Source organism: Festucalex cinctus, chromosome 5 (genome assembly GCF_051991245.1).
Source record: "Festucalex cinctus isolate MCC-2025b chromosome 5, RoL_Fcin_1.0, whole genome shotgun sequence".
NCBI classification, from domain to species: domain Eukaryota; kingdom Metazoa; phylum Chordata; class Actinopteri; order Syngnathiformes; family Syngnathidae; genus Festucalex; species Festucalex cinctus.
Window position 1 is genome coordinate 14,248,059 of NC_135415.1, and position 14,804 is coordinate 14,262,862.

Genomic DNA, 14,804 nt, shown 5'->3' on the forward strand with positions numbered 1-14,804 from the left:
CATAAAATACCTTGATACCGGTACTGAAACGGTATCTCGACAAAGATCTAAAACATCAGAAAAAGCAGCATTAAAACTAACAAAACTTCAAATTATTATTATGTGTTCTTCATGTTTTTATTGAGCTATAATGTAGCAGTGCTGCCGCATGGATTTCACTGTGCGACCCCCCCCCAAGCCGTGGTCTGCATGCGCGCTCCCGCGGCTTTGGGGGTGGGGGGAGTTACAATGTTGACACATACCTGTTAGCGAGGTGTAAGGGAAAAGAAAGTTCCGTATGACACTTAATTAGTGCGTGCTTCTCAACGAGCAGTGCGAGCGGCCAGCGAGCACTTCCGTGTTCAGTGCGTGAACCCATTTTTCTGCGTCCTATAGCAAACACACTGAAAGAGGCGTTTTCCACATATCGGTAGGCGACTTTGTGTATGTGTACCTGCCTTTAAAACAGAGTTGGCGGGCTGTCTCGTATTTATTTTTTAAGTACTGGTACTAAAAAAAAAAAAATGATATCGAGCCCTTTTTGACGCCAAAAGATCACGGTACGGTACTGGTACCGGTACGCCGTGCAACACTATGACAATTACAAAACTAAAATATTAGAAAAAAAAAATACAGAACCAAGAAAATTAACACAAATTAAAATCTTAGACTTAAATAGAATAAAATATTGGATTAAAAACAATAACTTAAACACATTTAGACAGTAGTGTTGGGGGAAAAAAAATTGATGATAAAAATATTGAAATATTAGACAATAATACCAGCCATTATGTAGTGCTCATTACTGCCACCTCCAGGACCGGAGTAGCAATATCTCCCAACATGTCCTAATTTTAAAAAAAAAATACAAAAAATACAAAAAAAACCCTAATCTTTATTCCAACTTCTTTGTTAAAGGGATACGTCACTTTTTTAGCCCATTGTAGCAATAAAGTCAATATTTTGTCTATAATTAATTTGAAACTTACATTATTTTTCAAATACAATTAGTACCTTTAAAAACACATTTTGCATTGCTTGCTGTCGACTGAAAATGACATCACAAGGGCTCAGGTAACCAATCACAGCTCACCTGTTTTCTAGGTTTGGTCATGTGACATTCACAAGCTGTTCTGTGATTGGCTACCTGAGCATTTGTGATGTTTTTCAGTCGACAGCAAGTTGCAAAACGTGTTTTTAAAGGTACTAATTGTACATGAAAAATAATGAAAATGTCAAATTTATTGTAGGAAAAATATTAATGTTTGACTGCCAAAAATGGCTAAATAAGTAAAGTATCCCTTTAATAGTTGTAGCCCTGTTGTCATACTTCCCTGCGTGTCCAAAACCCTCTCGTTCACCACACGTCACTGTCTGACTTGTCTCCTTTCCTGGGGATGCCACCGTTTTACGGCTGAGAGAACCCCCAAAGCCCCCCGACCGGCCAGCCACACCAGGCTGCTCGTGTTTCAGTGGCCTGCACAGGCTGCTATTGTCAGGTTACTGCGTGTGCGTGTGTGCGTGTTGCTGCATTGTGATTGGCCCTCGCTCGGACCGTGTGAGACAGCGCCGGGTGACGTCTCCTTGATAATCCCTGGCATGTTTTCTCTCCGTGTATGTCGCGCTAACGGAAGGAAATATGTGGACAAAAGTAACATGAGCACTTTTTGAACCTGAATGAAGTGAGTAGAAATTACTTTTTTGTGTAATGCATTTTTAAAAAATAGTCTGTATTGTACTGAACTTTATCGAAAGACACTTACAAACTTTGATGTAATATATTATTTCTCTTAATGCCTCCCAGAAGTTTTGTTTTTGGATTGACTTGTAGCCTCGCTGATCCGCACCCTTGCAGGAGCTCGTCTGTGCCTGTCCCTCTTTGAAAATATAATGTTGTAGTGCAAATATGCCCTTAAACTTGTAAGTCGTGCGTGACATTTGCTCCAACGCACCAAATGACACTTTTGTCAGCGTCCCCACTTTGTGTTGTGGAGGTGTGAATGTTATCAGAGTCCCACGGGGGCGTAAAACTGTGCAGCCTGCTGACTTCAAACGGACCTGTCACCTTGTGCCCACATAACAATACTCAGTCATATATTCTTTATCCTCTGTGAAAAAAGAATGTTACTCGGGTTTATTGAGCAGTTTTGTACATCTTTGTGTTATTATACTGCTCCCTGGTGGAACTCCGGTTGGGGAAAATACATAAGTGTTTTGACAAAAAACAAATATTAAATGAAGATACATTGGAATATACTGTAAATATACAAAGTCACGTTCACTGGTCTGTTTTCCGTCTGCCTTTTTTGTCATCTTCTTTTACAGCATTTTGTTTTTTTTCTGTTTGTGTGCTGTTGCGTATCAGATCGGGAAAGCCAATGGACAGCTACTTTCATCAGGGGTTTATTGACAAACCATAAAGCATTTTGTCGCTTCTAATATAGTGCAAGACCACCAACACAACCCTAAACACATGTTGGCAACCATTTGCAGCTGGTACTGAGGTTTGCCCACACAACCTTGGTGGTTGCTCTACTTAATGACCATGTCCTAATTAAAAGATATGTGCTTTTCCTGCTCCTCACATCAGAAGCATAAAACCCAAAGCGTTTATTCCCAAAAAGGTGGCGGGGAGGGAGGGTGTTTTAACAGCAGCAGTAAATGATTTCCTCTTGCGGTCGGCAGTACTTTGTTTACAGTGCAGATTAGCTCCCCCGGTCACACCGTCGATCTTATCTGCTGCTGGCCGTGATGGCCCACATGGCAACTTTTAATATCAGGCCTCACACTTTTGTTCCATTATTACGCGGAGGAAATGGAAATAAAACGCGGGCAATGCAGTCAAATTGTACTCTGGTTGACTCATTGAATTCGTGTGGGAAAGATATGCTTCATAAAGATACACAGAATGTTAAATATGGTACTGTAGAGGTCCGTACTGCATTACATTAGACTTTGCAACGTCACCGGACTAACCTTTACTTTCTCATCCATGTGATGTTGCTGAAGCCGGGCGACAATGGACGCGCACCTTCTCAGGTTTCAGTTTCCACCGAGCGAATGGAAGGTCTCATCCCCAAGGCAACGCCGTCCACGGCTCGCCTGACCCCCTTCCGTCTTGTAGCACACCGGACGTAGAATTAATAGAATGAGTCTATTTGCTAAATAAACGTGAGCTTTGGCAACTGTCGCCAGAGTACTTTGTGCTTGCTTGTTTTGCATAATCAGGCAGCAGACATCAGTCGGGCAGGCCAATAGTAAGGCTGAGTGCAGCCAATATTTGTTTTGGGACGGAGCAGGTGCTGCCTTCCTTGCCTCTGTTTGGTGAATCTCAGTCTTTACAAACAACTATTTACGTTAAAATAAATACAGCCGGTTCCAATAAGGGATTAGTATCATTCTTTACAATAAGTAGTGCTGTACTTTAGTTTGGCATGGAAACAGGAAGAAAAAAAATAAATAAATAAATAAATATATATATTAGGGGTGTTAAAAAAAAATCGATTCGGCGATATATCGCGATACTACATCGCGCGATTCTCGAATCGATTCAATAATCGGCAGAATCGATTTTTTTTTTGATTTTTTTGATTTTTTTTTTTTTTTTTAGGATTCACACCTTGAGCATGGAATAATGTTATATGAACGGAACATTAAGCCTTAATATTTTATTTTAATGCTGTTCAAACATGAAACAGATTACAACCTCTATAAGACTGAAATTTCAGATAAATAAATAATACATTTTCATATAAATCTTACACTCTACAAGCTTACTGATTAGTATTTTCTAAATTTGAATGAAAAAAAATCGCAACAATCGACTTATAAATTCGTATCGGGATTAATCGGTATCGAATCGAATCGTGACCTGTGAATCGTGATACGAATCGAATCGTCAGGTACTAGGCAATTCACACCCCTAATATATATATATATATATATATATATATATATATATATATATATATATATATATATATATATATATATATAATATTTTCATTTAGTATCCCATGTAAATAAATAATAAAGGACAACTCCTGCAGAAGTCCTATTTTTTTATTTTTTTATTTCTTAAAAAACCTGATTTTCATTTTTAAAGTTTGGAACCAGTCAGTTTGACCTGCATCGTAACTGGTGGTTGCCCCACCTATAAAAACAAAACACTTATAGTAAAAAGAACAAGACCAGCAAACTGTGTATGCCAATCTTTACTATACACAACGTGAAGTCATTTTATTTCTTACTTTTTCAAATTACTTGGTCAATTTGACCTTCCACTTGTTTTTTTGTTTTTTTGTTTTTTTTGTTTTTTTACAATCCCGAACAACCTGGACATGCTTTTGCTTTCACATAAGAAGGGGTCATCCAAAATTTACCGGAAGAGCCCTTGGAGCTAATCGTTTTTGTGTTGTCGTGCTAGAAGTTGGTGTGTTGGGTGGCGGGGGGGGGGATTTGGCTCCACCATAATGCCGCAGTGTTTCCGCAGGAATGTCAGCACAGTCGCTGCACTGGCGACACAATACAGCAGTGGCAGTGTCGTGCGTGCCCGGGCCGGTGAGTGTTTTGCTAGCCTCTGACCTTGTGACCTCAGGCCCAGGCCAAGATAAAGAAAAGGATGACGTGGAAGTGGTCGTTGAGTCCCGCACTTATTTACAGCTTCCTTCCAGCCACTTCATCAAGCTGGCCATGTGGACTCAGAGACCACTCTGTTGTCATTCCTGCACCACGCTCCACCTATGCTATCTTTTTCCACTCTCATGCTTATCACTATTATTATTATTATTATTATTATTATTATTATTATTATGAAAAAATGCACACACAATGGTTGGAAAAAAAAATCAAGTGAAATATTAGAAAATGACAAGCTCTAGGAAAAATACCACAAAAGTATTTAAAAAACAAAAAAAACAAAAACAACCCCCCCCCCCAAAAAAAACAAAAACAAAACAAAAAAAACAAGTAGGACTGAAATCCGAATGTTAATATCAATACCAACGTTTGAAAGTAATGTAAGGAAAACAAAATTTAAGAAAATAAAAAAAAATGTATTTGGGGAAAATAACCCTCCCCCAAAAAATTCCGCAAAATGCACAAATATTAAGAAAATATAAAAAAAATAAACAAATATTGGACAAAATAAAATTTACATAACATGAAAAATACTAAAATAAAAGAACGTTAAGAAAACATTGTCAAATTTTTACATTTACAATAGAAAATGTCAGTAAAAATATTGAACTACATAACGTTAAAATAGACAACGCAATATTAGGAAATAATGTAAAATAGGAGACACAAGAATAGAAAATGTTCAGATTAATATAATATGCATAGTGTGATGGAAATAAAGATAAACTAAAAAAAAAATAGAACAAATATTTACTTGAACGTGAGAATATGACACAATATTAAGACAAAGTAATACACATATGCCACAGGCGTTGGAGGGAAAATGAAATATTTTAAAAATATTAGAAAATGATGCAAAATATTAGACAAAAAATTGAACAATTACTAGAAAATACTTTAAAAGCATATGTGTACGAGATGGGGGGGGGGGGGGGGGTGAACTGAGAAACTCATTGAACATTTTCTTTTTAACACTAATAACTTTTACAAACAGTGGTACTGTCTGAAATGTTAACATTATTATTATTATTATCATTATTATTATTGTTATTATTATTACTATTATTATTATTATTATTAGTATTATTAGTGTTGGTGTGAACTTGAACATACTGCATTGTACATCATTCAATCCAACTTCCTGTGGCTTTTTAAAAAATGGAATTCATACAGCTGAACATGATGCCAAGGCCCTTTCATATCCACTCGATGTTTTCTCCTCTCTTCTTCCCCATTAGACTTTCAGATTTGGGAGTAAAATGGCGAGGGCTGTCGAACCCGAGAGCGGAGTGCGATACCGTCCTCTCCCTCCCGCCTATCATGGAACAAATCTTCTGGCTTCCACTTTAATGGGATTAGTGCTCACACTGTGCCCTCCCTCTTCCCCTCCTTTTTCTTTCCTTTCACAAGGCCCGAGTCCATCCTGCGCTTCCCCTCTTCTGGGGCCACTTCATCTCCATGAAAACTGAATTAATGAGGGCTAAATGAGGATTTGAGAGCTGAATAAGAATCATTTGGCCTTGCGCTTTACACTAATGCCATGCAGTGTCTTATTAATGGAGGCCAAATGGACTCCTAAGCTTAATCGGGGCGTCGGAGCGTTTGAGCCCAGATATAGCGGCCAGGCTTCCAGATTAGCCAGCTCCATATCCCCGACGACTAATGACGTCCAAGCCACTTAATCGGGCCCCCGCCGCTGGTGTCGCCACAGTCCACGGCGTGATTAAAGCGCCACCCGGCGACGAGGCGCTCAACAGATGGGCCTGATTCTTGGGCCGGGTATTAGCGGTGTGGTGAATGGCCAGATTAGCATTTTAACTTGAAAGGTTGATTTCGTCAAATTTTGTCATGAGGATGATGGGACTTGGTTTGTGCCCGTAGAGCTGCTTGACACCTTTTCTTGACTGGGCAGTGATGTCTTGAGGAGGGCCCGTTTGATTTAACTTGGCAACAGCCAGATTGATATTGTGATTCTCTCAAGGGAGTTCTTTCGCCACGATATCAATCTGGGACTGCTCCACGGTGATTTGCTCGGGAAAGTCGGGACATTCTGGACGATGCGGCATCTTGTGCACGTTTGCTTTCAATCACCAATCACGGCAATGGATGAAAGTGTTGTCTTCGGTCTCGTCCCCGGGGCAAAAAAAAAGGCACGAACATCTTTACCAGATAAATCTGCAATTAATCGCCTCCCACTGTTCAACATTCAACAAGGAAACTGTAATTCTGCATCCATTTGTCCATGTTATGTTAGGTTAGTTTCCCACGGTGTCCGTGCTTCCTGGTTTCGTCACAGCTGCATATCCCGCCCCCAAACACAATGTCGCGATGTGATTGGTTGGTGGAAATCAACGGGCTCGGTACAAGATGTATTCTGGGGAGTTTGTGAACTCACAAATACCGCGAGAATTCAGCTTGCAGAGCAAAGTTACGACTGATTAGGATATATATATATATATATATATATATATATATATATATATATATATATATATATATATATATATATGTTTTTTATTACTGATAGGTGACTTACAAAATTACAAATATATAATGAATAAAATAACCAGTATTATCCACTGATTTATTTTTCAGATTTTTTTGTTGTTGTTTTTTTGTTTTTTTTTGTTTTGTTTTTTGGAGGTGGGAATGTTATCTTTCTTACGTGTTACTGTGTAAAATAAATAATCACAAATTCATCTATTTTCATACAACTCAAGTTTTTTCGTTCAAATTTTTTTTGCATAGAAACTATTGCGATAAATAGATTTTTTTTTGACGAAGACTAATTAAAATTTACTTAGATTTGGGTGTCAAATGTTTAATAATCTAATTGTATACACATATACACACAACAAATTGATGGATTACTACTTTGGAAATCAGAAATCAAGGTTAGTTTGTTCAATTATTGTTCGTTATTAAAAAAAAAAATATTGCAAAATCTCAACGTTGTGACACATTGACAATCAATGCAAGTTGGGTACATCTTTTAGCAACGATCATGGTCAAGACATGATCAAGGTGACGCATGATTTGCATTCACGGGCCACATGAAATGCTGTGGCGGGCCGGAATCTGCCCCTCAAACCTCGAGTTTGACACCGGTGCCTTGGACACTTGATTTGCATGGCGCCTCTCGGGCCTTCCGCACTGGGTGCCGACTGACATTCACCAGCTTGTCGCTAAACAAATGCGCGTCTTCAGATTGTCCGCGCTCAAGTGCAGACGAGGATGAGACGTGACAGCCTCCAGCTCGGTCAGATTTAAACAAGAGTGATTTTAATGGTTTTAGCTTACTTATTAAAATGGTCTAATGAAGTTAACATGAAAATATTGTTTCTCAAGGCTCCTTTTATTTTGCCAGTATTTTTCTTTTTTTTTTCCTTTTTTTTCTTTTTTCTTTTTTACTCCAAGTAAAGCTCCTGCCTCCAGGGGTCAGCATTTACAAAAGAAAGTCCATTTTTGTCTTATCAACACACAGAGTGGAACTTTAATTTAGTTACATTTCCCAAGAACTAGTGTTACATGCCTTTTTTTTACCGTAGCTCTGCCTTCTATAAAAATTCTTACTGTAACAATATGGACGTTAACTCCGGGCCTTTACCTCCTCCTCTCCAATAAAACTTTTTTTTATTAGGGAGAGATTGGGGACCCTGCTGCTTGAATATTCAGCAAATTTTGCCAGACTTTTTCTTAGCTTTACAAGGTTGCCACTGAAGCGAGGAAACCGACTCATGGACAGACATGTGCCTCCTTTGTTTACGTAATATCTGAGAACCAAACTAGTCATTCTGGTTTGTGTGTGCACTTGTAAGGCAGCCGACATACAAATCGGTTTTGTTTTCTCTCTTATGCAGTGAATTATGGTGAGTTTTTTTTTTTTTTTTTGCGTCTTTGATCACTTTTGATGTCCCCTTGCAGCTTTAGTAGCCTTTAGCTTGTCTGCTGTGATTTAGGCTAATATGCTAAGAGTGCTTAATGTGTTGGGATGTCAAGTAGTAAATAGATAACCAGAAGTTGACACAGGATTTTGTGAACATTCAAGACAATTTAGAATTGAAAACCAACCTTGTGTTTTTCTGAACAATGAAGACAATTTAGTGTCCAATGAACCGATGAAAGTTCTGATTGACCTTTTTTAGCGACTTCAACGAACCGAATGTCACATTTTTGTAAATGCTAAAGACAATTTTTAATCTTCAACAAATATAACGTGCATGTTTTCAACAACACTGTCTGAAATGAATTTAACATGCTTGTTTTGGATTATTTAGGTTAATTAGTCTTCAACAAAACCAGATTATGGTTTGTGTATTTCCATGAACACTGCATTCGTCTTCAAAAAAACAAAACGGAACAAAAACCTAATGAGGTTTTTCGTAATCAATATTTGGAGTCCCCAACAAACCTAATAAATTTTATTGTAAACTAGAAAAGACATTTTAGTCTATGGGTTTTTATAAACATTGGTGCCCGTTTAGTCTTGTTTTTGAAAATGTATTCTATTAAGATTTTTAAACTGTAAATGTTGAAAAAAAATTAGCGTTAGATGAGCACTACCTGGAGGCCTTTTAGCATGAGACTTTCTTTACTCAGCCCCTTGGCATCCTAACGAGCCCATTCCCCCTTTTAGTATGCACTTTTCTTGGTTTGTCATTTGACAACATCGTCTAAACTTAGCCACGTGAACCCTATCCTTCCCTCCATTGGGGTCTGCTTGTCTGTAGCTCTTTTTGGGCGCTCGCAGTTGGAGGACGTTAGCATGAGGCTGACGGGTAAGCTGCAATAGGGGGGTTTGCTCATTTCTAGATCACAGCGTGTAACAATTAACTTAGTTACCGACTGTATGGATGACTTGTGGGATTATGTTGTCACCGCCACCTTTCACAAAAGAAGTTACATACGTGAATTAGCTTTATTACAGTGCAGTCTTTGATATTGTGTGTTAATTACATCACCAACGTCCTCACATCTTTAATCTGCATCATTAACTGGGTTTGTGTGTGCTTGTTTTTTTGTTGTTGTTTTTTTGTCTCCAGGTTGCATGGTGTTTGGGACTTGATGCATGGCCCTTGCACGACGTCGGTACATGTTGTTGATGTTCTTAATGGTGCTGGTGTGGGACTGAGCGCACTCGGCGGCGACCATGGCTCAAACGGTGCACCTGAACGGCGACGGTCCAGGTAATCGCGTTCACCACATCACATTTGGGCTTGTTGTTTGTGTAGATCACAGGTGCCAACCTCCAGTCTTCGAGGGCCACAGTCCTGCATGTTTTAGAGGTTTTCCTCCTCAAACACACCTGATTCATCAGCAAGCTCTGCAGGAACCTGATAATGATCCTCATGATCCTCATTCAGCTGTGTTTGAGCAGAGAAACCTCTAAAACTGCAATGAAAGACTGCGGCCCTCGAGGACTAGATTTCGACACCTGTGGTCTAGATCATTAAATAATTTCATCTACACCTTCTAATGTGGATGCATCTTTTTTTATTCTCTTGCGTTTTGTTATTCTTATGTATTCCATATCGGCAATCTAAAAATGCCACCTTTTGCCTAATTCATGCCATTTAGCTTGATTCAACTGTAATTGACCTGTTTCCCCACTAGGCAGAGCTACAACCCTTTATTAGGTGGCATTGTAATGCATGGGGGAGAATCCAAACAATATTTTAAAAAGTCTACAACCATGCCATTCAAGTTATCTTTATATAGGCCGAATGTGTGCGACAGCACTTAAATTGGACATATTGTAAAAGTAAAATCTTCCCGAGCAATCTTGCATACTGGCAGGAATTCTTTCGGCGTCCGTGCAAAATGAAGGGCCTGTGCTGGTGGGGGCCAGACACCTGCAGACGGCCCCGCATTCCTGGCCGGACTAACGGGAGAGAGTGGTCTTGTCTCGCCAATCCCCGCAGGAATGTGCAGCATGTTGGCCAGATGATTTCAGTTGCTTGGCTAGTTTCTGGCCAACTTTATCAAACGCTTCGTTCTTTAAAAATAAGCTGTTCTTTGTCGCCAGGTTTTCTCATCATGGCAGGTTTTCATAAAGGAATGACAGGATGTCACTTCAAAATTGTTTCGATGAAGGCTGTCATGAGCCTGAGCTATGGTAGCTCATAAGTGACTGGGGGGGGAAAAAACATGGGTGCCACGCTACTTCAATGACAAGTAGTGAAGTCAAGTCATTCTTTTGTTTTGGCTGCACTGATGTTCGATTGATTCCCTTTCAAATAAGTTTGGTGTACTGCTAAAAGAATTTTGCTCTAGCTACTGTATGATAAATGCGAGCCAAAGGCTGAGCTGTAGACATGTTTGGGTAGAGCGCAAGACACTTCCTGTCTCTTACCCAGTAATATGTAACATAGTCACTCAAGGAGGTTTCAAATTAGTTTCAAGTCAAAGTTATGGTTCAAAAGTATTTTTTTTGTTTTTTTCCATTAGTTTGTTACATTGCCAAAGATTTGCATGCTGGCCTGACGCTTAGCTGCACTGTTTACAAAATAGATGTTTTGTAAATACCAAATTTAAAAACAATCCAATTCAATGACTGTTGTGATTGTTCAAATGCAATCTAAAAGTTAAGCCTTCCCTCTGGCATGACCCAGCAGCTGCCACTCGACTTGTTTTCCTTGACCATTTATGAGAAAAGTGTCGTTGGCACTTCCTCGCCGTCGTCATCCTCGGATCCAGTTGTTGGATTTGGCAGCGTTCTCGTCCGTCCGTCTGGGGCCCCGGGGGAGAATCCAGCGGTTGGATTTGCACCGTCTGTTGCCAGCCTGCTGGAGAAAAGGGCAAGAATGTGCAGCATGCATGTGCTTGCATTGTTTGTTTTTTTTTTTTTTGTTTTTTTGAGGTGGTGGTGGTGGTGGGGTGTTTCCTGTCTTTTTACGGGGACGGATGTGTCGCGTTGCTCGCCGGGAGCCGTTCAAACGTTGCTGTCGTTGTTGAGGATAATTGGACGCATGAAGCGTGGAGCGCGGCCAGGAAATACCAAGCAAGTGTGTGTGTAAGGGTGGATGTGTGCGTGCGTGTAGACTCTCGAGTCCCCCTCCACCCACTTGCATCATGTTTGAGCTCCACATGTGTCTACAGGAACGCTTGTTCCAATTGGAACAGAGAATATGATGACTTTCGTCACTTCAATTTCAAACTCTTCCCACGTGTTTTCAATGTTTCACATGATTTTCAAAAACAAATAAATAAAGATCAAGAATTACAACACATTTGAAAAACAATTTTGCGGTGAAGTCTCATGCAATTTTTCTGCAAGAATTTTTTGCTAATATTTTGAGATTTTTCTACCTAGTGTTAGCCAATCAATGCATCTTCAATGATAGCTCTGCTTAGCTTTTGGCGTTGACATTAAAGGGATACTTTACTTATTTAGCCATTTTTCGCAGTCAAACATTAATATTTTGCCAATAATAAATTAGATTTTCATTATTTTTCATGTACAATTAGTACCTTTAAAAACACATTTTGCAACTGGCTGTCGACTGAAAATGACATCACAGGTAACCAATCACAACTCAGCTTGTGAATGTCACATGGCCAAACCTAGAAAACAGGTGAGCTGTGATTGGTTACCTGACCCCTTGTGATGTCATATTCAGTCGACAGCAAGTTGCAAAATGTGTTTTTAAAGGTACTAATTGTATGTGAAAAATAAAGTATCAAATTAATTATTGACAAAATATTAACTTTTAATTGCGAAAATGGGCTAAATAAGTGAAGTATCCCTTTAAAATGTTTTGTATTTTTTCCCCCATTTTTTTATTTGCTCCTGATACTCTTTTTCTTGTTTTTGTATTTTTCAGTTTATTTAAAAAATGTTTTTTTTTTCTCCTAATGTTTATTTATTTATTTATCAATTTTTTTGCATAATTTTCCCGCCAATGCAGCAGTTCAATGCCCGCCTGACGCCACAGCCGTTGTGTTGTAACAAGTGCAACAACAGCTGCTGATTTCCGCTGCCGCGTGTCGGCCCCGTCTCCGGCCTTCCCACTTGTTGCCGTGTCGTCACCGAGGTCACGGCTCAGCTGTCGCGGGGCGTCTCGGTGGTACCACGTCGCCGCCGTTGGTGACTAGGAGCTCGTCTGCTCGTGCCTGTGCAGGAAAACAATGACTGTGTGCAGTTTTCGCATTGGCTGACACACTGCAGCGATTGTTGTTGGTCAGTAATGGACTCATGGGTGACTTGGATTAAGACTTGGTGGAGGAGGATCCACTTGATTTTGTAGAGGTGATGGACTGGAGTCGTGTCAGTGACCTTATAGCCTGGACAACCGAATTGGGGGGGGGGGGGTGTATCGGAAGAGTGCACAATCTCTGTTGTTGAACCTCTTTATATACCATGACTTGTGCTGTAAGGTGTATCTGTCAATGTCAGGAAAAGCCTACTAGAGCTGATGAACTTCATTTGGGGCACTTTAATTGGTTGCAGTTGTGTGCTGACATGTTTTTAACAGAATGCAAAGTGGCTAATGTGTTTAGGACTTGTTTGAAAATGTGATGATTAGTTCCAACTCTCCTGATTGGCTCAAAACTGCAGTGGCTGTCACTGAGATACACGCACGTTTAAACGGCTAATCAATGATAGCATTGTTATGATGACGAGATTTTGTCGTCTGCTGTTTCACTCTGACTCTTTTATTGATTAGCCCGATAATGCTAAAAAAATCCACTTTAGCGTTAAAACGTCACTGTCCAGATGCGGAGAGGTGATTTCTCCCGTTTTAAACGCAGGCTCAAATTATCTAATATTGCCACATAACGGGGCTAGATTTAAAAAAAAAAAAATTGCCGGTCACATTTCAATGACTGACATATCTCCCAGTTAAAATGTATTTAACAATATATTCTTTTGCATATTTGACAAGTATAGGCATTAATAGCCGTGAATGTGAGTTAACAACTAGTTGAGAGAGGACTCGCTAAAGTTTCTATGTTAGAAACATTTTTTGTTTTTCCACTATATTTTTGCATTTTTTTTCAGGCATTTTGCTATTCTTCAGTTCATATTTTGTATTGTTTAATAATGCAGGTTTATTTTCATGTAGTATTTTGTAAGATTTTTATTTCTAATTTGGACATTTTTCAACTATTAAAAAGCAAAATTCTACATAAATTAAATAATTTTGTAGTTTTCATCCACTATTGATGTATTATTCCACTTTAATTTAAATTTCCCCTTTGTATTTTTTGCATTCTTTTATTTTTCAGCAAATTTTTTTTGCATTGTTTTTAGCTGACTTTGGTCACTATTTTCTTTATTTATATTTGGATTTTTCCAATATTGTATATGTTTGCAAATTGTATTTGTTTTTTTTCAAATATTTATGTATGGACTTTTTCAATTTTGCATAGTTTTATTTTCCCAGCTAATATTTTATATTGAGGGCTACTGCTTTTGAATTGTTCACATTTTTTTTGTCTAATACTGTATTGGTATATTTTTCATTTAACAGTATGTAATATTTTCTTCCGCTGCACACTGACTGAACATATTCCTACCTCTGTGACAGCTCATGGATTGCAAGTGTACCTAATGTTGAGAACGTTGTACACGCACAGTAGCTGCATTTGTTTGTCTTGGGGTAAAAAAAAACAAAAAAACATAGCTGCTGTTATTGCAGTGAGTTCACCGCCCCCTGGGCTGAATAGCAGCTCTCTTCTTGGGGAGAGGGCAGCACTCTGGCTCAGCGTTTCGCACGATTGGCCGAGGCGGCTGTCCAATCGTGCCGCGGTACAGAGTTTATACCAATGGTGCCTTTTTTTCCCCCTCGGTCAAAAACAGCACAGTGTAATCTTTGTACAGTCTTAAGCCAGCAGTCAACGCGGAGAAGCTACAGGACCTTTTGAGTGGCTGAGGAAGGTGAGTGAGCCACAAGAGAATGGAAATTGCTTTTCTTTGTTCTTTTAATCCCTTCGAAACGGACGCCACAGTGAGGGAAAAGTTGTCAGTGTTGCTGTAAAGCGTGTTTATTTCCAGCCTGTCTTTAAGTTCCAGGCATACCAGGCACAACAAGACCCTGCATTTAGACTGCCTGAGTGAGTGAGGGAGAGTGAGGGAGGGTGGGGGTCTTTTTTTGGAGGGGGCCAAGCGTGTGGAGTTTGAACTTTGCGCAGATTGCGCTCACTCGCTTCAATAAGATGACTTGACGTAGGACATGTTTGTTGTC

General features: G+C 39.3%; 1 protein-coding gene across 2 annotated transcripts in view; it reads left to right on the plus strand.

The window, feature by feature from the left end:
* kank1a (KN motif and ankyrin repeat domains 1a) overlaps positions 1-14,804 on the plus strand; it is a 33,527-nt gene that overhangs the window by 6,357 nt on the left and 12,366 nt on the right. The window contains exons 1-2 of one of the 2 annotated variants that reach the window (XM_077520566.1): positions 1,604-1,661; positions 9,660-9,803. In XM_077520566.1, the coding sequence (XP_077376692.1) occupies positions 9,767-9,803 (37 nt within the window). In that variant the 5' untranslated portion in view covers positions 1,604-1,661; positions 9,660-9,766. Of the gene's footprint in view, positions 1-1,603; positions 1,662-9,659; positions 9,804-14,804 lie in introns of those variants that run through there. The other variant, XM_077520565.1, reaches the window with a different exon arrangement.